Genomic DNA, 25,527 nt, shown 5'->3' with positions numbered 1-25,527 from the left:
TAGCGCTAGAACGAGTCGGATCCGAGCATCACCGATCACCATCATAGAAAACGAAGTGTCGTCTTGGGCCGGACCTGGACACGGTTCTAGCGTGAGGTATCTTTAAACCAGAATTGCTTTAATTTGGTTAATTAGAATCCAACTAGTGCCAATAGTTTGGTTAACTTATAAAAAAAATACCTATTCTAAACTAGGCTAGACAGCCAATCTGCCCCATAATATTTAGCCGTTGTAGCTATTGGAAAACTAGTTTTAATTTTGAATTTGTTGTCCGAGAATACAGAATTCAATGTTTTGGCCACTGACTGTTACAGCTTAATTAGTGCTTGCAAGTCGCCAGAGTGAGCCAAACATTCAACCGAACCAAGATTCAAATCCACAACTAACCCCACCGTTTCTGTTAACTAGCCCTATGTATTCAACCGCATTACTTTATTAGAAACATTCATCAACCTAGTTTCAAAATGGTCAGTAATTACCCATCTAACCCGATGTACAGAATGATCCATCAAACTGCAGCCCCAATCGATCACCGTTAAACAAAGCAGGAAATTAATGATTGACTTTACTTATAAACGCTAAAATTGCGGTCACTGCATTGCATTCATCAAAGTCATCAGACTGCAGTCGTTAGTTGGAGGAGCGTTCGGATTTATAAAATATGAAATTAAGAGGATAGGCCACGGCCGCTTCTTCATACAAACGTAGTCCTCAGTTTCCTCTCTGGATATTTATATTATATTTAATAACTACGTATGCCGAGCCCTTCATAAATTTGAATTAATTAAAATATACCTATTAAAAACAGTTGAAGAGTATGCATTTTGAATGCGTACCTATACCTACAATAACGTCGTCTTCAAACATCGAGTTTCGCAGGTAATATAGATATATTTTTTTATAATATTATAATTTTAATTGATCGAAAAACAGAATGATTGTGTACACAAGTGCATATATTACGATGTGGAAAAGTTATAAAAGGGTGAAGCGACTTGATGCAGTTACTGCGGTGCGATAATGTGGAAAGCACTGTTTTTAGCGGCCTGCTTGGTTACTTTACATGTGGCACTCTCGTGTGACGATGATGGTGAGTTTATTCTCGCGATATTTTTCCTTGAGTTAAACTGTGGTCTCCCAATTTAGAGTGATTAACCACGCTAAGATTGCATCGGCTCGGCAGTGATATAATTATATACCTTAGCGTAGTTGGATTCAAAATTTAAAATACTTTATTGACTTCACTTGTGACTGTAATTATAGGACAACGAACAAAAAAATCTTTTTTTTAATCTCTTAGTATTGTAATGTGCGTGTCCAATACCAAGTCAAAGTTGTCCTTGTCAGTTTACTTGTCCAAGTAAGTATCCAAGTCCGTCTGTGTCTGAGTCCAAGTCCAAAATAGCAACGAAATTGAGTGATTGTTTATGTCATAAACAACTGACCGGGCTTGAATTTAGTGTATTGTAAATGAATAAGTCAATAAATACTAGGGGACAGTATACACAGATCGACCTAGCCCCATACTAAGCAAAGCTTGGACTATTATAGAATCTAAGCGACGATAAAAATTCTTATATAGATAAATACATACGTAGATACATAGAAAACACCATGACTCATGACCATGACAAACACACACATAAATGCTCTTATCGGGATTCGAGCCCGGGACCTAGTTTTACTAGACTAGGAGGCTGTTATTGTACTGCTATATTGTTGCTGTTGCATTGTATTCTATTGTATTACCAATTTATACATATTAATTCCATTTACAGCTGAATGTGGCCCCAATGAGCGATGCATAGCATGCCCGGACACTATGTGCATCCCACAAAAGTGTTCCGAGCGAGGCTTAAAGGTAGCCTGCCCAGTATTGGGCCCCGACGGCAGATGTCCCGGCGAACCGAGATGTATCTGCGTCGATGGTTACTTGCGAGACGATACAAGTGCTAATGCCAATGGTACTTGCATTCAAGCGAAAAAATGCAGTAAGTAATTTAATGTTTACTACTTACAATTTTTTTTAATGGAAAAATTGTGGAAATGAATAAATGGTAAGCCTCTGTAGTTCAGTTGGTACGAACGGTGGAACGGTGTTCCGAAAGATCGCGATTCTTGCAGGAGGCGGTGTTTTTTTTTTCATTTTTAGTTTTTGGTATTTAACTTTCGTATTTATCCTTTTACTGGGATCTGAACCCAGGACCTAGTTTCGTTGACAGGGTTACTAACCCTTAAGGGGCGTCAAAGTTAATACACACGTTTAAATAAAGATCAGCTTAATAAATGTACTTATTGTTGCACGATCAGAGCCACCAACGTCGGCGGCAACCTCGTTGACGACGGACGCGACCACGGACGAGCCCTGTGGTAGCTGCGGGGGTAAGTATCGATAACACATACTTACGGCCCGACTCGAAGAATGAGAGAAAGAGACATTCTGTTATTATGCAGCCAAGAACGACTGAGAAATATCATAAGCCTTTCTCTAAAACTAAATAAATGTGTAAAAATTTGTTGACATGCACTGCGTTATAGCTATACCGTGTCTAAGTACACATTTTTGTACTCCGTACAAAACTTTCTCCACGAAACACTTATGTTTGTTATTTCAAGTATCACTTTTCGTTAGTCAGACTCTATGTGCCGTCTCTGGTATTTGTGAATAATTTATAACATTAATTTTTATCAAAGTAAATACAAGTATGAGTAAATTATTTTTTGTTTGGTACATTTTATTTAATTCCAGACGTAAGCACCTATATTCATTTGCTTTATTATCATTACAGCAAAGTAGGTAAATACCCTTTATTGTCTTATCTGTATTACTTAACTCAAGTACTTACCCCCAAACACCCAAGAAGAGTCAAGAAATGTCGGACCCTCAGTTTACTTGCCATAATGTGGGCGATTATGCTGTTCAAAATTCGGTTTATATAGCCACGAGCGGCGCTGTCCCTAGATCAAAGATGCTGCTTAAATCATCTGTAAAGATGTACAAGGACTGATGATGTATGACTTAACTAATTTTTAGTTACTTATTTGTCTTAAAACCGCTTATTTTAGGCAAGATATTGTATGAAACCTTAAGAATAAAAGATGACTCATGCTAGGACGGTCCAGGTCCGTTCTCTTCGTTTTCTATAGAAACATCACGTGATCACCGATCACTCAATCAATAATCAATTGTTTTTCTTTAAGCTGTATCTTTTACTGAGGTGTGCCAATAAAAAGTATCTCTATCTATCACTCGTCATAGAAAACGTAGTGTCGAACGCCTCGGATCTGACTCGGACCGTTCTAACCGACCTCATGTTGACCGTCGTACCGTGAGGCATCGTTTAAGCCAGCCAAGAGTTATTTTCACTCGTACTTGTACGTCCAAGTATTGACGCAAGCTACGTATCCGGTGCGATGAGTGATGATGGTATGTAAAGGAATTTCATACAGTCTTACTGTTCGGGCATTGTAATCTTTTAATATGAGGGTAAGTCGTTCCGGAGCAAATTCGGGGGTAAACAAGAAACCACTGACGTTCTCTCTCGGCTCGGGCGCGGCCTGCAACGCATGTCGTCTGTGCGCTATTTTTTCCCAATATTCGGTATTTCGGTGTTTTCGGCGAACAATCAGTTTTGTGGTGCTTTGTATTGACCTCTCAAGGACCTGGAAGTGCTAGCTAGCTGAAGAAGGCCCAGGATCTTCAGAGTCATCGGAGTGTGCTCAAGGTTAGTGACTATATCCCATATTGAATTAGTGCAATGCCTGTCCAAAAGTTTTAATATGCTAGGGAACCTAGGACCAGCTGAGCTATCGAAGGGTTCATACGTGAACATAAAATTTTGGTCCATCGAAACGGATAGGTTTTCATAAAAAGGCGTTTAGCTTAGGGCAGCCATCTTGTAACGGTAAAATCCTTGTCCAAGAAGGCACATTTTGTTTTGTCATTCATTCATTTCGGTTTAACTAAATAAATTCTTAAAAGTAATATCGGTTAAGATGGCTAAGATTTTCGCCAGTAAATTTAAAGATTACAGAAATACGATTGGTTTAAAAATACTTTGCAAATAATTAGCAGCAAAAGTTATAGTTCTACCGTAATTTCGGCACGGTTACGTAAATTAGAGGAATATTTTAATGCGTTAACGGAAGCGTATGAAAATATATTATGTGCGGAACTGAGCGAGGATATTGTTGCTAGCTATGATGAAAAATATAAGGAGGCCACAGATGCCTACAATCAGATAGATGCGGTGGCGGCGGCCTATCCTAACTTGGACGGTACCCACTTGCCAACGGAGAGCGTTGCTTCATCACGGCTACCTCGGATTAATTTAACATCCTTTGACGGCGACGTATTTTCATGGACGAGCTTTATTAGCCTGTTTACCTCACTAGTTTTGTCGCGCAAAGATATTTCTAAAACAGAGAAATTTCATTACCTATTTTCTAATTTAGAAAAAGAACCACAAACGCTGATAAGGCATCTGCCTATGATAGATAGTTCATTAGATACGGCAATGGATATTCTCAAGGCTCGTTATGAAAATAAACGGTTGCAGGCGGATTCATACATTTCTCGGGTCTTGCATTTACCTATCCTTAACAAAAGTTTGGGCCTTAGGGCAAAAATCTTAAATCCATTGTTAGAATCGACGCGGGCTTTAAAAAATCTCGGCCTTCCGGCAGAGCAATGGAGCTATATGTTGTTGCATATAAGTCTGACGAAGTTACCTTTAGATATTAAGACACGGTTTGAACAAAAATACGGCGGTAATAACTTGGAGTTACCTACTTTCGATCAGTTAATGGAATTTCTACAGAACGAGTGCAGATTAATAGACACGGCTTCGGCGGAACCAGTATTGACTTGCAACGACCACGCACGTAAACCCGGTCGTTCGGTGCATGTGACAGAGCGCAATAACAATAATAATAATCATCATAAGTCGGAATGGTCGAATACGCGTAACAACAATTCACATAAGGCTGCTAACTGTGCGTACTGTCAATTATCGGGCCACAATATAAATAATTGTTATAAGTTCGCAGATATCTACCTACAATCGCAAGGATTGGGTAAAAAATAATGGGTTATGTTTTCGATGTTTTGGGAATCATACGGCGGCCGTGTGTACTCGGCAAGTACCATGTAATCGATGTGGTAACGCAGGTCACGATAAGTTACTTTGTACAATGTCCATTGCGCGCTCAGACCCGCCGGTGGATAATGAGCAGCGTTTGAGACACGCGTTGGTTAGTTCGCAACGCAATGATTACGGGGGCGGTCGGCGTTCACCGAATGGACATTATCGCGATGATCGAATGCACCGACCCTCCAGTTCTTCGGATAATGGAGTTGATAGTCGTATGCGTAAATTAATGAGTAGTTACGAATGTGACAATGCGGCTGGTAACACAACGGAACGTAACGATCGGCGAAGTTCGGAATCGGGAAATCGGGAGTCGGACCGTTCAATTTCTAGGAGTGCGCAAAATTCGGGTAATCACCGTAACTTGCGCTCTCAGAATGGTTTTCAGCAATAGCAATTACAGTGTTGTAATGTCGCTTCGGTACCACAATTAGTAAATAATGTTATTCTACCTACGGTTGTTATCGAAGTCAAATCGGCTACTGGTAACTTTGTTCAGTGTTTGGCTCTTTTGGATTTGGGAAGTCAAAGTACATTAATAAAAAGTGATTTGGTAGCATGCTTGGGATTGAAGCGACATTACTGTAAAACACCTCTATCAGGTGTCGGAGAATTACCTTATAATGACGGAACCCACATTGTTGAGTTTCATTTTAAATCGGATAATAAGAAATGTTTACTATCAGCCACGGCGGTTATATTAAAAGGGCTTACCTCGTATTTGGTTCGTAGGTTACGGACGTTATCGGCAACAATTAAACTTTCGGGCGGTGATCATAACATGAAACATATCTACGTCATTTTCGGATGTGACGTTTTAGGTAAAATTTTGACCGGTGAAATAATCGATCTAGGTTCGGGCGGCCCGTACGCTTTAGGTACGATTTTTGATTTTGCGGTTTTCGGTCCGGCGCGGTCGGCGGATTTTTATGATTCGGAGTCTACTTGTGATAATAATAATTATGTCGGTATCACGCTTATCGAAACTGTTGAAAGGTTCTGGCGGTCAGAGGAACCACCGTCGGCGACCATAATGAATCCGGCGGATTTAGAATGTGAAAACTTGTTTACGACTACTACGTCGCGGGGTTTGGATGGTAAATATACTGTTCGATTACCATTAATATTGGGTCATCAGCAGCTAGGTGATTCTAAGGAAGTTGCGTTACGACGTTTCTTGGCCATAGAACGTCGAATGAAACGGCAACCGGAATATCGAACTAAATATGTAGAATTTATGTCGGAATATTTACAACTCGGCCATATGGCGGTTTCGGCTTTTGATACTGAGTCGAAACAAGAACATTATTTTTTATGCCACCATGGGGTGTTCAAAAATTCTGGGGATGAACGGATTCGTGTTGTTTTTAGTGGTAGCGTTCAAACTACGACAGGCGTATCACTAAATGATTGTTTATATTCGGGGCCACGATTACAAAGTGACATTACGGTGATCATAAATAACTTTCGTTTGCCACGGTTTGTTTTTACCACGGATGTAAAGATGATGTTTCGACAAACATGGGTACATGCGGACGATCGGAAATATCAACTTATATTCTGGCGTGCGTCACCTGACGAGCCGCTGCTTATTTATGAATTAACGACAAACACTTACGGTTTAAAATCTAGTCCTTTTGTCGCTATCCGGTGTTTACATCAGTTGGCTAACGATGAGGAAAATAGATATCCTCGCGCATCGGCATTGCTACGTAATAATAGCTATGTAGACGATCTCAACGGCGGAGCCGACACGTTGGAGGAGGCGATGTCCTTACGGAATGAGCTGGTATCTCTTATGAATACGGCCGGCTACGGCCTTAGGAAATGGGCATCTAATGATGTCAGACTATTAGATGGGTTACCGGTAGATCACCTCGAAACTCCTCGTTCGTTTGACCCTGACATGGACGGTTCTAGTTTCATCAAGGTTTTAGGGATCCAATGGGATCCAAAATATGACGTATTTACCTATCGACTTAGTCTACCGGATCCAGGAGTAATTACTCGGCGATCTATCTTATCTTTATCGGCGCGGCTTTATGACCCTTTGGGGTGGGTATGTCCGGTTGTATTTCGAATTAAATTACTATTGCAAACTCTTCTTGGTACCTTTGACAATTCACGCAAGGTCGAATGGGACGCTCCGGTACCAGAAGAGGTAAAACAAAAATGGCAAGAGATATTATCGGACTTACCTAATCTGCGAAGAGTATCAATACCTAGGTGTCTCAAGTTTGATAACAATGCTACATATTCAATTCACGGGTTTTCGGACGGCTCATCACTCGGTTTCTCAGCGGCGGTTTACTTACGATCGGTTAACACAGACGGGACGGTCCTCGTGCGGCTACTCATGGCGAAATCTCGATTAGCTCCATTGAGGACTAAGCACACAATTCCGAAGAAGGAATTAAATGGAGCGGTTTTATTGGCTACTCTTATTAACCATCTCACCTCCTCGTTAGAGCGTGATATAAGGTTAAGTGAAGTAATCGCTTGGTGTGACAGTACCATTGTTTTAGCGTGGTTAAAAACCCCGCCACACAAATTACAAGTATATGAAGGAAATCGAGTTTCACAAATAATAACCTCCAAATCAGCTATCATTTGGCGACATGTCCCAAGTGAATTAAATTGCGCGGATGTCGCGTCGCGCGGATCCACGGCGAAAGAATTGCTGCAGCACCCGCTATGGTGGGAGCCGTGTTGGCTGCGAGACACCCCTGACCATTGGCCTGGTCAGTGCTCGGATTTCCCGGCGGATATGCTACCCGGTATACGGACCACTTCGGTTAACGTTTGCACTTTATCGGTTTCGGATTTTGACTTAATGGATCGGTTTAGTTCATTTGAAAAGCTAATAAACGTCACGGCTTATTTACTACGGTTTATTCGGCATTGCAAAAATAAGGATAATAAATGCGGTAATATTCATATATCAGTTTCGGAGCGCAGGGACGCTACTACATGTTTAATACGGTTAGTACAAGATCGGCATTATAAGTCAGAGACGGCCTTATTAGGGTAACGGCGGCTATTAACGCGGGTATCAAAATCGACGTCTAACACCGCGGTGTTTACAAATACGCATTTTGCAAGCAAACAGATCTATTCTCTAAGAAATAAAGCATACACAAAACAAGCTCATTCATTGGTCTATCGTGCCCATTAGTGTGCATTTGTGTGAGTGTAACAAAAAACTCGCAATTCGTCAGTTTGTGCGACGGCGGCGCAAGAACCGGTTGTTCCATACAGACGCGTGACACCACAGGTAAGTGCACTCCAATCTTACTTAGTGTTTTACGTAATAGTTATGGCAAATAAACTAGTGCAATGCCTTTTAAGAGGTTGTGTATTGTTTTCTACACGATTTTGAATTACTTTTAACTTAGTTTTTGACCGGGAAATACGTTTAAAATTGAAAATAAAATACAGCGGTGATAGGCGCCAATTACATCTGTAGTAAGTAATTCCGTGGTATGCCACGGTAATAGAAAAAGTGGTAGTTTTGTTATTTACTCTGTAGTTTTGGTACAAATTATCAATTTTATAATTTCTTTTATTTATTCCAATCTTGATCTATTCACGCTATTAAAGAGCTATTTCCGTCGTATGGAAAGTATTCAACTAACCCTTAATTTTTAACAAAAACTTCAGCACCGATTTCCTTGTTTCTATGGGAACCCTTAATCTGTCAACTTTTTTTTATTTTGAGTTAAAACCTAAAATTTACTTGCCAGTTATGTGATTTTGTCTTTACAAGAAGCTTGTAATATACGTGTTTGATTTGATTTGAAAAAACATCTGTGTTTTATTCTTTTTATGGGTCGGAATTAGGTTTAATTAAACTCCAAATTAAGCCTATTACCGATGGTATGATCATATTACCCTCGGTAATAGAATGTATAGAAATCTATTACCGACCCAGAGAAATATCGAATGGGTCGGTAATAGGCCCTTAAAGAGTTATCTATTACCGAGTGACTATTTGGTATTGTATTGAAATATCGCATTTAGGGTACCGCAAGTACAGATTTCGTTGATAAAATTTAGACTTCAGTTATCATTATCAGATTTAAATTCTTCTGTTTTCTGATTCAGTTATTACTCTGACAGACAAGGAAGGGTACCTAACTGCCGGACAATTCCGATTAGATTTTTTTTATATAATTTTATTTATACAGTAGTCCAAAATCTCAGACATGATTTTTTTTAGCTATAAGAATCAGCAATAAGAAAAGTACTGTGATTTGTTAGTTATAAACGGGTAAATTATAACACATAATATGTGAGAGACTTTATTTAACTTAATTACCTTATCAAAAATATTAGAATTAAAAATTTTCATGTTTTTATATATAGTCGAAATTTTATTAGGTGGACGTTTACCATTTCACTGTGGTAAACTTTCACTCAGGTGGTAAACTTCCAGCTTATAAAATTTCGACTATAATTTACGCTGTGCCTTATGAGAAAATGTTACTTACTTGTTTTTTTTGTGCAGCTAATTATGTCAGTAAGATAAACTCTTATCAATCTTTATAGCATTTAAAAATTACTTTATTTAATAACAGGCAGGCCTATTTGTCATATACGTCCTTAGTAAAACTTTACTAACAATAATTTTTGTTGTTTTACATGTAAAACATTCAACTTATAACTCGTTATACAGGTACTCGTGGGTACTTGGTAAGTTAACTATTTAATAGTATTTGATTGTGCCAAAGTGTAATTATAATCTCTTCGAATATATCTCTTATTTTTAAACATACTCCTGTACTTTTATTTTTTATTTTTGTGTCATTATTAAACTTAATGACACAAAAATAATATACAGAACCCACGTCGTTATTATTGTTTTAACCCTCGGTATTAGGTTTCGAATTTTGAGTTTGGTTTCTGTTAACGAGTGCAGAAAAATCATGCCAATTGTACCCTCGGTAATGAAAGCTCAATTCGCGATAATAGAATCACAGCCTGTCCCTTGCCACGGTAATAGAAGATTTGGTCATTTTGGCTTCAAAAAATATTTTATTACATATAATAACCCAAAATGAATCCAAAAACGTGTGAAACGGAAAGTTCATTAAATGCTCTGATGAAAAAAAAATATTCCTGGCTATTAGACAGCATTGATACCCTTAATTTTTGGATCTCTTTTGAAAAGTTCCTTAACTACCACGGTAATAGGTGCCTTTACCCTACGGGAAAATAAACAGATAACCAATGCAAATTGTTTTTAGATAAAACCAATTTAATTCGGGTCGGCGGTAGAATTGATGCGTCCGGACTGCCATATAACGCGCGGCATCCAATTTTGTTACCGGGCAAAAATCGGTTTACGGAACTATTAGTTACTCATTATCACAAGGTATATTGCCACATCGGGGCAAACTCACTTGAATCTATTTTATCCTGGACATACTGGATAGTCGCCGCGCGGCGGGTAACGAGGAGTGTAACCTTCAAATGTATAGCGTGTTATAAAGCCCGGCCGCGATCGGTGCAACCTTTCATGGCGGACTTACCCCCCGATCGGGTAAAATGCACACGAGCATTTCTCGGCACGGCAACAGATTTCGGCGGTCCATTTTACATAAAATCTAGTAGCCTTCGTAATGCAAAAATAGAGAAGTGTTTCCTTTGCATATTTGTTTGCCTAAGTACTAAGGCTGTCCACTTGGAAGTAGTTAGTCAATTGTCGGTTGAGGCCTTCGTTGCGGCGCTTACGCGTTTCGTATCTCGGCGTGGACTACCAAATTTATTGCGGTCAGATTGTGGTACAAATTATACGGGCACTAACAAATACTTAAAGGAACTGTACTCATTCCTGCGGCAAAAACAACCTGAGATTGACCGGGAATGTGTTAAGCGCGAGATTAAGTGGCTCTTTAATGCACCGTCAAGTCCAAATCACGGCGGCTTATTCGAGGCGGCAATTAAGTCTGCAAAGACTCATTGTAGGCGTGTGCTTGGTGAAGCTCGTCTCACATTTGAACAACTGGCGACCTTTTTCTCCAGGGTTGAGGCGGTGATGAATTCACGACCATTATGCCCTCTAAGTTCGGATCCGGCTGATCTAAGTGTATTGACTCCAGGTAGTTTTTTGATAGGGGAACCTTTAGTAGCGCTCCCGGAATACCCGTATACGGAAGTTAAGGAATCCCGTTTATCTCAGTTCCAACGGATACAAAAGATGACCCAACATTTCTGGATACGGTTTAAAAATGAGTATCTTCATACGCTTCAGCAACGCTATAAATGGACCTCTCATACGGAACCACCTAAATTAAACGATTTAGTATTGATAAAAGAAGATAATTTAGTCGCGCTTAATTGGAGGCGCGGACGTATAGTTAGGCTGCTGCCAGCTAAGGATGGAATCGTTCGCGTTGTTGAAGTTAAAACACAAAACGGTGTCTTATTAAGACCCGTTTCCAAACTCTGTAGGCTACCTATAGAAGATTAGGAACCAAGGAGGCCTTGGTTAGGCGGGGGGATGTTCGGGCATTGTAATCTTTTAATATGAGGGTAAGTCGTTCCGGAGCAAATTCGGGGGTAAACAAGAAACCACTGACGTTCTCTCTCGGCTCGGGCGCGGCCTGCAACGCATGTCGTCTGTGCGCTATTTTTTCCCAATATTCGGTATTTCGGTGTTTTCGGCGAACAATCAGTTTTGTGGTGCTTTGTATTGACCTCTCAAGGACCTGGAAGTGCTAGCTAGCTGAAGAAGGCCCAGGATCTTCAGAGTCATCGGAGTGTGCTCAAGGTTAGTGACTATATCCCATATTGAATGAGTGCAATGCCTGTCCAAAAGTTTTAATATGCTAGGGAACCTAGGACCAGCTGAGCTATCGAAGGGTTCATACGTGAACACTTACACACCTAGACCTGAAAAACAACCTTCTTTTGTTTTTAAGCGTCACATTGTGACACAACTTCATGGCATTCAACCATCAAAAAATAATATTATTCAGTTAACTTGGTACGGTGAAAGCTGTAATCTCAACCTATTTAGCGATTTGAGATTCGCTGGTCACTGTACCTAAGGTATATTAAACACTAAACAGTGTAATGGCAATGGCAACCCTGTGTACCCCAGGCTTCTACAGGGAACACTATTAGCCCCTAGTTTCTTCTCGTCCATAAAAGTAGGTGTGATGATAATTTCCCTCCCTATTCCAGCACATACCTGCCCAGCAAACGAGGAGTATTCCCCTTGCGTCCAAAGCGGCTGTACTGCCAAGAACTGTAGCCAACTCGGGAAGCCGGTGCCTTGTATAAGGATAGATCCGAAGTATTGTATTGAGGGGTGCGTCTGTAAGAAGGGCTACTTGAGGAACGCAAAAGGAATTTGTGTGCCTGAAGACCAATGCAACAGTAATTCTTTTTTTTACATTTACGCTATGAATGGGTTAGCACATCAATTCTTCTGTCTCCTTTATATTATTGTCATAAACGCTATGTTATATATACATATGTTTAAAACTTAGCAATCTCTTGTACAGAGATTTGTATGAGGTTAGTAAGTTCTTTCAAATGCGTGATGTCAGAGGATTGCAGTAAGACGCATGGCATACTGCCACAGAATAAATAATAGTACTGGTACAGAAATGACACTTCCTACAAAACCGAAGTTTAACAGCGATTTAGGGACGTATCATGCTCTCCCTTTCTAATGTATGACACTTTCCCTTTCGGCTATTTAGGGTTGTAGGGATTTGTTAGGGCTATCTAGGGAATACTCAAGTCATTATCTTATCTATGGTCGTGCACGCATGGGGACGTCAAGTTGACTGTACCAACTCTAATACTTAATTGCTCGGAGCAATGCTATATTGATTGATTGTTGAGCCGGATGAAGCCGAGAAAGCCCGAAAGGAGGAGTGTCGCCCGACTGATACTGCATCCGATTCGCACGTTGCTCTGACGGGCGTGCGGGATGTCGCTATAATACCCACATAGCGCTGTCTCGCTCAAACCTCGGAGCGACGTGCGAATTGGATGTGTGTCATGCGCTTGTGTTTAAAAAATTGACGAAATGAAATTTTGTATTTCATATCGTTTAGTTGCAACGCAATATTTCACAGTTAAAATAAGAGATGTCTTGTTTATTCCAAACATTACGATTGCTGCTGTTTTGGCGTGATGTAACGACATATGAAAAGAACGGGCGCGGGGTGGTAGTCGCGCATTTATGTCTTTTTTACTACAATTTGTTCTACTGAGATACCAATTATCATTCTTTATTTAGGTTTTATATAAAAAGAGTATTATTTTAGATGACTCGTTTAAAAAGTATTGTCTACTGATTGTCTATAATAGTGATATAATCAAGCTTTTCAATCTCGTACCTGACTTAGGCAACGAAGCTTGCTGAATACGGTACTCGACTGAAAAGCTCTCTATTATATCACGATTATATACTCGTAAATTACTAATACAAATTAGAAAGAAATGTTTGACATATCCTTTTATTGAGTGATCTATCCAAATTTTAATCTATCATGGTTTTGACATTGATATGATAAAATTATGATCGTTCGCGTTTACAGATACGCGCGAAATTATGTAAAGATCGTATCGTAACAGTAAGTTGAAATGTTAAACTTAAAACTGGCCTCAGGATCTTGTAGCTGCTATCATTCACCCATTTAACAAAATACACAAAGGTGTATTCACAACTACCGTCAACAGGGGATAGATGGGGTAATTGATGTCTTTTTTTTTACTATGTACTATAGTTAGTTGAAAAATTGACCCCAAGACTGGCAAATCCTGATTCAAAGATTGTAAAAAGTAATTCAAATGGCGTTGTCAGGTATATGGGCAGTGTGAATGTCATCAGCTTAGTGTGGTAGGGCCATAGCACAGGTGATATCATTCCAGATCTAGAGCAGAGCCCAACTCAGGAATTATCTCCACCTTATAGAAAACCTTAGCCAAATAAAATTAGTTACACCGTACTTTCTCATAGTGTTGTGTTCCTGCTGGTGAGTAAGGCTGCCAGAGCTCAACGAATAGTTACTTTCTTTCAGCAAAACCCTGCCCGGTCAACGAAGAATACTCCTCCTGCATCAACGGTGGATGTGGACCCAGAAACTGCAGTCAGATCGACAAGTCGAGGACCTGTGTGGATCCTGTCAAGTGCATTGAGGGATGCGTCTGTAAGCAGGGCTGGTTGAGGGCCGGAAATGGAACCTGCGTACCTAAGGACCAATGCAGAAGTGAGTGAAGTTATGATTTTAATTATTTTTTGCAGAATAACAATGAGTAAAAACGGCAGACTTAATGCCTCTCTTATTCAGCGCCTTATACACAGTTAATAGTTTCTAAGTGCTCCTTTTGTAACTACGAGTAAGTTCAAACTTTAAAAGGAGATTATGAACTAGGTTTAGTTTTTCATTTTTAAATGTTTTATTAGGTCGAATCACGAAAGCTGGCGCGGATTTTATCAGTTCAGTACAAATCTCTCGCCCTCTTATGAAATGATCTATACTTGTCAAGTCTTTTTTAAAGAGTACCTAAGTCAAACCAAGCTAACTCTGCAGCGACGAAAATATGACTAATAGTGGCATTTCAATTAGGAATAGTTTATATTAAAGTAATTCTTTTCATAATTATAGTAGTTTATGTTACAGCTACATAATGTAGGCATTAAAGTGTGTGGGTTTATGAAACGATCTGAAAGCGCTCTTTTGAGATGAGATATCTAAGCATGCCTATGATTACACTGTTTGTACATGATATTTCATTTCGAATAAAACGTCATCTAAACAAATAATTATTAGTAGATAAACGGCATTAACGGTGTTACAGTAGGTAATAAGTGTTATCAAACTGGTATGTTGGAACAAGTGCCAGTTATTATTGTTTATTCAGCAGTTATCATCATGTTTATTAGTTTGTTAATGAATTGTATGCTTTAAATCATGATCTTAGTATTTTAATATATTTACCACATTATCACCGAATTATTTCTTTCTCTTTTAAACTTAAATACCATAAGTTTTTTAAATAATTATATTAATTATACTCAGGAGCATTCACCATACTTGTGTGTACATTCTTCACACATATACATAATGTATTAATTTACAGTTGCTTTATACGGTTATTAAATATTATTATTTTCTATCTTGGATGTTTTGGAATTCAGTTGCCTTTTTATAATTTTTAATTTTCAGCAAAATGCGGACTAAACGAAGTGTTCAGCGACTGTCCCAACCCCTGTCCGCCCAGGAAGTGCAACCTCAAAAATGCAGTGTTCAAATGCAAGGCACCACCCAAGCCAGGGGATCCTGAATGCAAGCCTGGGTGCACGTGCGCTAAAAACTATTACAGAAATGCGACAGGATCGTGTGTGCTGAAGGAGAACTGCGAAAAACGTAATGTTTTTATTATACTACATATGGAATCTAAGAATGTTCACACATTTTATTAACCAAGATGCTCAATTTGTAGTAATGGTACACAATTGATACACATAATAACAGTAAATTTAATTTCATATAAAAAATACCTACGCTATAATTGCCAGATGAAAATGAAAGGAGACTGACTGAAAAAAGACTAGCTAAAATGGTTATCAATATTTTATATTTGAGTGAGTCTGTTTATGTTTATTTTTGTTTAGTACCTTATTTCATACTTAGTTAATAAGTACAAAACCAGATCGATTCATTAAATGTACTCTTTTCCCTTTTTTAGCATTAAAATGCCCAGTAAACGAACAGTATGATCCCTGCCCGATGATCTGTCCGCCTCAAAAATGTGGTGTCAACCCAGCTCTGATCCTGTGCCTTCCTAATCCAGAGTATGGCAATCCTAACTGTAAACCAGGCTGCATCTGCAAGAACTTAGAAGTACGAAACGATGCCGGACAATGTGTCCCGAAGGATAAATGCCGTAAGAACTCATTCATAGCTGCTTAAAATGCAATACAAATGCCGAGAGTCTGCTAGGCTACTAATGTAGAAAACTTCCGTAAACACTATTTGTCTAATTTGTTCAAAGTCCAATATGGTGGCAGCAGCTCTCATCGCATTATACGTACTTTCAAAGTATTCAACAGCTTTAACGAACTACGCTAGAATTACTCTAAGTAATGGTACTAAAGTAGTTATGGATACGTCATCACTCATTCCAATTAAGTCATTTGAACTGTTCAAAATTTACAGCAAAATGTACTGGCCAGAACGAATACTGGGAACCCTGCATTCAAGGCTGCTCCAACCAAACCTGCGGAAGCATCGGTCAGAAATACTACTGCCCGTTACAGAAAGGCTGCAAGAGTGGCTGCAGATGCAAGCCCGGATTCTACAGGAAAGATGTTGGATCACCTTGCAGTCTCACAGAGGAACAGTGCAGTACGTATTTTATTGATCACTATTTAAAAACAACGTACAGACACTGAAATTTGGAAAGTGTCTTCAAAGATGTAACATGCAATATGAACCACATGCTCACTGTCGTGACGGCAGATGCGCCTCACTAATACAATATGATCAATAATTTCTGCAAACTATGTAGACAAGCATACACTTTCAAGCTATATTTCAATGCAGATATGGTACCTTATTCTGTAGAAACTATAAGGTCTGATTTAAATGTGCAAGTATCAGCTACCCAATGTATATCATTTTCACCTTCCAGGTTGCCACATTGTCACTTGTTTCTTTGGTTTGGACGTAACTTCCATATCTTCTCTGTTCCCTAGACTTCTTAATTTTTTTTTTCTTTCATTGATATTTAGTTTGTAAATTTTACAGCCAAAGGAAAGTGTCCGCCTGGTGAGAATTGGAACACGTGTCCTGCGATCAAATGCGATGCGGATTACTGCGGAAAAAATAAAGATTCACCAAAATGGTGCCCGATTGGGATAGTATGTGACCCGCCAAGATGTACATGCGAAAACAATAAAAAAAGAGACAGGAAAAATGGCAAATGTATCCCAGTGGTTGACTGTCGTAAGTATTTTTTTGGTTTATAAACAGGTTAACTGTAATTATTAAAGTAAATAAAAATCATAGGCAGTGAGAGGACAAGTAATTTTAAATAAAAAGGATGTTTTTTATTATATCATACATCCAAATAGATCATTAAATTTCAGGAAATGGATATCCATTTCCTGAATTGAAAGCAGAAAAAGTAAGGATAGCCAATCTATCAAAAAGTAAATTCAAATATTTGTACTCCCTTAATGCAACGTTTGAATTCGCTCCTAGAATAGCGTGTACTTGTTTAAAAATCCTGTCCAAAAAAAACAAGTATCTTCTTTAAATGTCACAAGAAATTATAATAATTCAGATAGTGAAAATCATATTTAAGAAAATTGTTTATTAACTTTAAGTAGGTGATAATTTATTAAATATGTTAAAACGGGTCACTCACGTATTTTAAGTCGAAAACGCTCGACATGTTTCACTCCGTACCGAGGAGTGTCGTCAGGAGCTCAGAAGCAGGAGGGTTTTCGACTTAAAATACGTGAGTGACCGGTTTTAACATATTGAATATGTCTGTGTCTCACGGAAGTTTTGTTATTAAAAAGGTAATAATTTAGTAGGTGATGAGGCATTTAAATAAAATAACCATTTTCGGACAGTTAAAGACACCTTGAAACATTTTTCAGCACCATTCCCATGCCCCCGCAATGAAGAGTATAAAGTTTGTCCACCACCATGCCCCGGAGAGACGTGTTCTGAGCACATTACCGGGCCGCCGGGTGGGCACTGTCCGCCGAACGAGCCCGTGACTATCTGCACTCCACAGTGCAGGTGTTTCAAAGGATATTCCAGAAACGATAATGGAACGTGCATACCAAGTAAAAACTGTAAGTAACCTACTCTTCACACAATTCTCTTCTTTTCACAGAATTTATCCATGATAAATTCTGTTAAAAGGAAAAATAATACATGATTGGAAATAAAACACTTATTACAGGCCTTGAGGCAACACCTATAACTACAGTAAAACCGCCTACTATCAGCACCGGTGACAGAGGCTCTGGATTAGCAGGAGTACTTGATGGCATCACAGCATTCACTGGAAAATGTCTTTATGTAAGTTGTTCACTAGATTGAGATTAGAATATTTCCTCTAAGTACTATGATTGTTTAGAATATAATGCTGCTTCATATTAAAGTTAACTGAATAATGAATTTTGATTTCAGGAACGCATGCAATCTGCACCTAACGAGAACATAATAATGTCCGCCATGTCGGTGTTCACTCCGATAGCTCAGCTTTGTCTCTACTCGAACGGACCCGCCTTTGATCAGTGCATCAAAACACTGAATCTTAAAGATAAACAAGACGTAAGTATTGTACAATCGCCCTCGAGTAGACAAGATTGTTTTTGGAGAGAACTTTAGCAATCTAATGGCAGTGAAAGTGAATCAATCGAAAGCCAACTCACCCCGTCTCTGCACGGCTAACAGCTAGTCGGTAACGACACTTCATTGGCTAGCTGTGATATATTTTTCTGTGCATATTTTTTGACCATTAAGGTAGACGTCTACAGGGCCGCATCGCACGCATTGCACGCAACGGATTTTAGTATTCTTCGTATAGAAACTCATACAAGTGCGTCCACTGATCCGTTGCGTGCGATGCGTCCGATGCATGCAATGCGATCCTGTGGACCTTAAGTCACAGAACAAGGTGTCTACACAATTTCGAGGAATGCTCCTAAAAAGTATTTATCCTAATGTTATACAAAAACTTATTCTTATTAAACTACCTATAATTGATTTCAGATCCGAGATACATTTGAAAATTTCTCCTCCTTATACGAAGGCGTTACCAGTGTTAACTTTTCCACTGCTGCCAAAGTCTATTCCAGTGATAAGTACCAGCTGAGCGATGGTTTCAAAAAAGATGCCATCGACGTCTTCCACGCCGCAGCACAAGAGATCGATTTCATTAAAAAAATTCAAGCTGCAGCTATAATGAACGCCTGGGTAATATAACAAATCAATACATATCAATAGTAACTTAAAAAAGAAAAGAGAGAATGCAAGAACATAATACATAGGGCATTATTATCGTATTTTTTAAATATATAATTTCAATATTTAACAAAATCGTATTTTTAGGTTGAGAGTAAAACCAACAATCGCATTAAAGATCTAGTTTCACCTGAGATGCTAAGTGAATCGACAAGGATTGTACTTATCAATGCCATTTACTTCAAGGTAACTATAATATAATACTTAACGTTATCAAAAATACAATATAATCTCTGACAATAGGTTTGTCTTTTTTTATAATTTTTAGGGTAAATGGTTGAAACAATTTAATGAAAATGATACGAAAGAAGAAGATTTCTATTTAAGCGATGGTTCAACTACAAAAACCAAGTTGATGTATCAAGAAATCATGGACCTAGAGTACGGAGAAGATGCATCTTTAGATTGCAAGGTAACACAAAATGCCACACCTACTGGATCAAATACTTTTTTAGTACTTATTAGTTAAGGTTATTGAGTCCCGTAGACCTCTCAAAGTAAATGTACCATATTGGCTATTTTTTTTCCTGGACTATTATACAGGGTGATTCATGAGACGTGAGCAGGACTAAGCCTACACAATCAGTAAATGTTAATGAACCGTTCATCATCATATTTAAGTAAAACAATCTTGCTTTATTTCTGTTATTTAACTTTTTGGGAAGGACAAATTTGATAATCTACAATCATGGACACCCTACAACACTTAATTAAGAAAGATAAAACCTCTTTAACCGTTATGACAGCAGTTTGATTATGAAGAAAACAAAATGTCACACTTGAGTGAGATACGATTTTTCAAAAGTAACCAGACTCCGATGACATTCAATTTGTCACTTGTTATGGATAAAACAAAGAGGGTGACCATACATGGCGTAAATAAATTAAAACATTTTTTTTGAACAGTAAAAAATAAAAGAACGTTAATCTCACAAATACTGGTACGAAACAGTTGCTTATAACTTACTGAATGCTCAAGCTTGATCTTGCTCACGTCTCCTGAATCACCCTGTATACATGTTCACTTTTACCGTCTGTATGATAAAAGCTTAGTTAAAAGACATTAAATGACAACTTTTTTCATTTCTACAGCAAAGTTGCCCAGATTCTAAAACAGTTTTACCTTGCTGCGGTTGTTAATACCGAACCGACTGTACTGTTATATTTTACTTTCTACTTTGAATTAGTTTTTTATTTGCTACTTCGTTGTCAGTATCAGTACTAATCAGTAGCATTCATAATTAATTTAGTCGTTATCTGTTTTCTCTTAGCCCTAAAACAAATAATTATCATTTTATTTATTTATGTATTTTTCTTTTAGGTCGTTCGAATTCCTTACACAGGCGAAGAGAGCTCCGCGATAATTGTTTTGCCAAACAGCATTAACGGCACAATGCATTTGGCCCAAAATCTACAATTTCCAGCAAATTGGAAGAAACTCTTAGATAGCCTCTCCCCTCAAAAAGTGCAACTATATTTACCGAAATTTGAAATTAGCACTACTACAGACTTGAAGGACTTATTAAAGAAGGTAACAAGCAAATTAATAGATGATAACTACCCACTGCTAAAGTCTCAACAAAATCAGAACGCCATTAGCCATTAGTTTCAAGTCTTTAATTTTTAAAAACACTTATGTTTATTCTAATATAAATCTAAATCTAAACAAAGAAGCAAATATTACGTCAATTTTAAACTTGATCTCCCTGCTTTCGTCATAAATAGGGTACTGTAGAAGTTAAATTATTTTATTATTCTTTCATAATGTATATATTTTTCAGGCTAATATAACTAATTGGTTTAACTGCGGCAATTCTGGTTTATCCGGGCTTTTAGCCAAGCCAGAAGATATCTGCATAACAGAGGCCATTCAAAAAGCGTGGTGTGAATTCAATGAAATAGGAACAGAGGCTACTGCAGCTAATGGTAATTATACGGACACATTTATTATACAAGGGCTACCTGAAAACAATGATAATAATCGTAATCATTTTATTCGTTGCAAGGGTTGCAACCATGGTATTACAAGATGTTCATACTTAGTCAATACAGACATGGATCCTATTAGGCCGTAGCAACATTGTAAAACTATAATTCGGTACACGGCGAGATATAAAATTCGTCGAACGTCGTTTACAAAAACTATTTTTTTAATTATCTTTCTTGAGAACGACAATTAAAAACAAAGTTCACCATAGACAATGTTTTTCATTTTGACATATAGGTACATATTTACATTTTCATAAATAAGGTTTTTTTAATTCATTTCGAATTTAATTTATAAGTCAGTAGTCGTAGAAAAAGTATTGTATGCAATATTGTATAAGTAGGTCAAAAATGCTTGTGACGAATTCATTTACAATTAATCCACGCCACTCGCCTTCTTTGACCCTTTTTATACAACAGTTAACTGTTGTTAAAAGTTGCATAAAATACTATTTTTAAACCGACTTCAAAATTAAGTTGAGTGGATTGTACTTTTTTATTGAGAAATCTTTATTATTTAACTTGTAAGCAGTTCATTCGAAACAATTTATCCATGGTTTCAAATTCTTTTTTTTTCAGTTGTAGTAGGCGTAGGTGGCGCCATGCCAATGCCCCCAGTGGTATTTAAAGCTAACCGTAGCTTCCTCTTCTATATTCTACTAAAGAGTGCAAGCGAATTGCCCATTTTCTGTGGAAAATACGGAAATCCAAACTAAGTATCAGAATTTAACATTACGGTAAATCAATACTAAATAAATTATGAGCTGTGATAATGTGGTTGACAAATACTGTTCAGAAATTAATTTTTCATAAATAGGTAGTACCTGTCGCACGATGTTATATAACATTTTGTAACAGCCAATGTGGGAGCACTCGCTCATAATCAGTATTATAACTATCCATGTTACTTCGGTTTCTTTTTCATAAATATATATTCATGTCAAACCTATTCGATTCTTTAAAAATCAAAGCCCAAAAAATCTAGGTTTTTGTCTCGAGTTTTTTTATTTCTACAGGAATATTACAAAGACATGATGATTTACTTTGACAACCGACATTCGGCAAACTTTCATTATGACGACGTTTTACTTGGTAGAATTATTGTTATGTAGATTATTATTATGATATTTGGAATAAAATTTTTTCGCCAAATCATTTATTTGGCTAAAAAAATTATACGATAACGTCTGGTCATTTAACAGAGACAAGATAGGTGCGACGACGAGCGTAGCGAGGAGGAGCGTGTTAGGTGAACTGCGCCCTAACAGAACCTACTTTTATGCATCGAACGATGGCAGTTACAAAAATAAACTTTTTATATTTCGTTTTATACGTACAAAGTCATTCTGCTACCAAAACATTGCGGTTTAAAAAGTGTATTTTTAAGTTGTTTTCTAAATATACAGTTCCTAACTGTTAGGTTACGAAATAATACGAATGATTATGTTGAATAAGTTGAAAATTGGTTGGGAAATGACATTCGGCAAAATAATTTTCGGCAATGATTTAGAGAACCGAAGTTAGGGATTATAGAGTTACCCCCTTATTCATAAACGTCTACTAAAGTTGACAAGCCGCTAATAATCGTTTGTCCCTTTCCGACGTATTGGTATGATGGAAAGGGACAAACTATTATTAGCGGCTTGTTAACTTTAGTAGACGTTTATGAATAAGGGGGTTAGAAGCTTGGCTCTGCTCATATACATGAAAATGTTTTTCGTGGGATAACATACCCGTATATTTATCATCATTTCAGTATTTGTGGGCGAAACTACTACAGCAGTCAGGCCACCTCCTCCACCGCCAAAAATTTTCAGAGCAGATCACAGTTTCCTTTTCTACGTTTTGGTGAAGAATACAATAATGTTCCAAGGTCGCATCGCGGAATCGGCCCAGCCAACCGATTAATGGTTCGTTCAAATCGTGTCTAAATCTGGTTATTGGTAAAACTCATAAATAGACCTCGGATTTTAGGAAATTTTTATGACAGGCTGTTCCTATATCGATAAGTTTATTGTTACTTTTCCCTAATTAGTGATCGCCCCCAGTTGTGCTTGTAATTGTAGGTTTATTATTTTGTAAGTATTATTTCGGGATCGATGATAAAGTTTACATAAAGCATATTTTATATGATCGCTAGGTTAGAAAAAAAATATGATGATTGTAAATACAAAAATCCCTTTGAAACAAAAGAAGAAGGTAATTCAGTTATTTATTATAGTGTGTTATTATTTTAATTATCTGTTAATTAAAGTAATAAAAAATAGGTATAGTCGGCATTAAATGCTAGTTCCAATAGTTATTTGTTTTACAAGGAAGCAAAGTTGTTGTTTGGCCGCTCGTACTAATATTGATACCCGAAAAAATCCAAAATTAATACACGAGCGTAGCGAGTGGCTCGAAAACTAGAAAATTGAGCGTAGCGAAGGTTTCAAGGCGAGTGGGTTAAACAAATTTCGCCACTGAGTGAAACACAAATTTTTCACCACAACAAAGCACGGAAACACTAACTGTAAACATCAAACAAAATTTTTATTCATTCAAAATCAATTCTACCAGCCAATTTGATAAACATGTCAACTCAAAAATTGCATCAAATTAGTTTGCCGCTCTTTTGGATAAAATGCATCTTTCTCATTAATTTTTGAACAATCGACAGATCTTTATGAGTTGGTGTGGTGAAAAATATTATTTTACCGACTCCTGTTGAAAATAATATACTATTCCTCTTTACTTCCTTGCCTTTTACTTATGGCGCCTTCATTGTTGCAAATCCTGTTAATTTTTTTTCTCTTTCAGCTGTCGTTATTACTAGGATGTCTGCATCAATTCAACCCAGAAAATTAATATTCCGCGCTGATCACGGTTTCCTTTACCATATCCTTATGAAAGATCAAATAATGTTCTCTGGTGCGGTGTGTACTGCTCCTTAAATACGAGAGGTGAATATCACTTTCGTCTCTTACGTCGTAAACTAAATATAACATTATTCATTAATATAGTATATAATACCGTCATTGTGAATCATTTATGAAACCTTGCAGGTTTATACATATTTAAAGATCATGTAAGGTAATTTTTCACCCACATGGCAACACCAATATAAGCGACATTTTTAACGCTTCATCCATGTGTGCGTGCGCGCACACATAGACGCTCCATTTACACGGTGTGGGGCCCGATCCGTTCCGTTCGCCGACACGACTTCTATACATATTCTCATTTCAAAATCTTATAATTTATTCGCTCCCTATAATTAAACATAGTTAAAACTCCAAGTTGTGTTGGCTATATTATTTGTCAAGAACCTGCGCCAATAACATTTTTTATACGAATTTGACGTGTTTACCAGCGCTTTCACACTCTGTCGCTTGCCAAGTTGGAAGTTGGTGTAGTGTTAGCTTAAATGAAGTACTACTTAGGTATGATGTAGATTAAATAAATGTAATTTCGGATATACTTACCTACTTCAAAAAACGAATTTCCTGTGTAACATAATTTTTTGACAATGTTTCTTTAAACATAAATGTATTATTTAAATGAAATGTATAACTCTGATGCAACTTATGCAACCACATTGTCACAGTCAAAGGAAACATTGAATATTTGTTGTATTGTTACCACTTTTCCAAAGCTACCTACTTTTAAATGTTTAAAATATTCAGCTTTTTGTGTCTTTGGCTAACTAAACGCATTTTATTTATTTTTACGCTTTGCAATACTAATTCTGATTACATTTATAATTTGGCTACTGCAAAATAAAAATAAAAATTATTTTTTACAGGTCCTTGGAGAGAAGAAAAATCTTTGGGTCTAGAATATTTCACTTTTAAAATTATTTATGCTGATAATAAAGTGTTGTCGTCTAAATATATTTTTAATCTTGTGTTATTGCTTCACCCTCTGTTTAAATACCGTTATTTAAATTAAAAGAAAATAAATTTTAAACTTGCGCGTTTTGAACACTTTTTTTTTTTCCTCCTCACGTTGTCCCGGCATTTTGCCACGGCTCATGGGAGCCTGAGGTCCGCTTGGCAACTAATCCCGAGAATTGGCGTAGGCACTAGTTTTTACGAAAGCGACTGCCATCTGACCTTCCAACCCTAAAACTAAAACTAAACTAAACCTAACCTTATAAACTAGGCCTTATTGGGATTAGTCCGGTTTCTTCCCGATGTTTTCCTTCACCGAAAAGCAACTGGTAAATATCAAATGATATTTCGTACATAAGTTCCGAAAAACTCATTGGTACCCGCGACCTCCGGATTGCAAGTCGCACGCCCTTACCACTATGCTACCAGCGCTTTTTTTGAACACATATTAAATCATAATTTTTGGCGGTTCTATAGATCGTGTCATTCACGAAGACGCGTGCCTTG

The 25,527-nt window shown here is 37.6% G+C and overlaps 1 protein-coding gene across 5 annotated transcripts; it reads left to right on the top strand.

Annotated features, from left to right (window-relative positions):
- Positions 1-965: 965 nt before the first annotated feature.
- On the top strand, positions 966-25,022 carry LOC133520131 (multiple epidermal growth factor-like domains protein 6). 5 transcript variants are annotated; one of them, XM_061854471.1, is made up of 19 exons: positions 966-1,090; positions 1,779-1,991; positions 2,311-2,382; positions 12,339-12,533; positions 14,192-14,380; positions 15,341-15,541; positions 15,864-16,061; positions 16,334-16,522; positions 16,925-17,122; positions 17,785-17,985; positions 18,096-18,214; positions 18,326-18,469; positions 18,911-19,114; positions 19,250-19,348; positions 19,431-19,574; positions 20,484-20,693; positions 20,944-21,088; positions 23,948-24,090; positions 24,933-25,022. In XM_061854471.1, exons 1-18 carry the CDS (start codon positions 1,021-1,023, stop codon positions 24,079-24,081), a joined length of 2,925 nt encoding a protein of 974 aa, XP_061710455.1. In that variant the 5' UTR covers positions 966-1,020; the 3' UTR covers positions 24,082-24,090; positions 24,933-25,022. The 5 variants fall into 5 exon arrangements, with proteins under 5 accessions (XP_061710455.1, XP_061710454.1, XP_061710452.1 ...); XM_061854470.1 differs by lacking the exon at positions 23,948-24,090 and adding an exon at positions 21,728-21,885; XM_061854468.1 differs by lacking the exon at positions 23,948-24,090 and adding an exon at positions 22,905-23,058 and having other exon boundaries at positions 968-1,090.
- The last annotated feature ends 505 nt before the right edge of the window (positions 25,023-25,527 follow it).

The sequence above is a fragment of the Cydia pomonella genome, chromosome 7 (genome assembly GCF_033807575.1).
Source record: "Cydia pomonella isolate Wapato2018A chromosome 7, ilCydPomo1, whole genome shotgun sequence".
In the NCBI taxonomy this organism is placed as follows: Eukaryota; Metazoa; Arthropoda; class Insecta; order Lepidoptera; family Tortricidae; genus Cydia; species Cydia pomonella.
This window is presented reverse-complemented; position numbering and strand designations above follow the sequence as displayed.

What these genes read in the sequence shown, in the direction of transcription:
- LOC133520131 (XM_061854468.1), top strand. Translation starts at nt 1,021, where the DNA reads ATGTGGAAAGCACTGTTTTTAGCGGCCTGCTTGGTTACTTTACATGTG. An exon ending in CATTCAAGCGAAAAAATGCA is followed by an intron (nt 1,992 to 2,310) that starts GTAAGTAATTTA and finishes TTGCACGATCAG; the next exon opens with AGCCACCAACGTCGGCGGCA. An exon ending in GCCCTGTGGTAGCTGCGGGG is followed by an intron (nt 2,383 to 12,338) that starts GTAAGTATCGAT and finishes TCCCTATTCCAG; the next exon opens with CACATACCTGCCCAGCAAAC.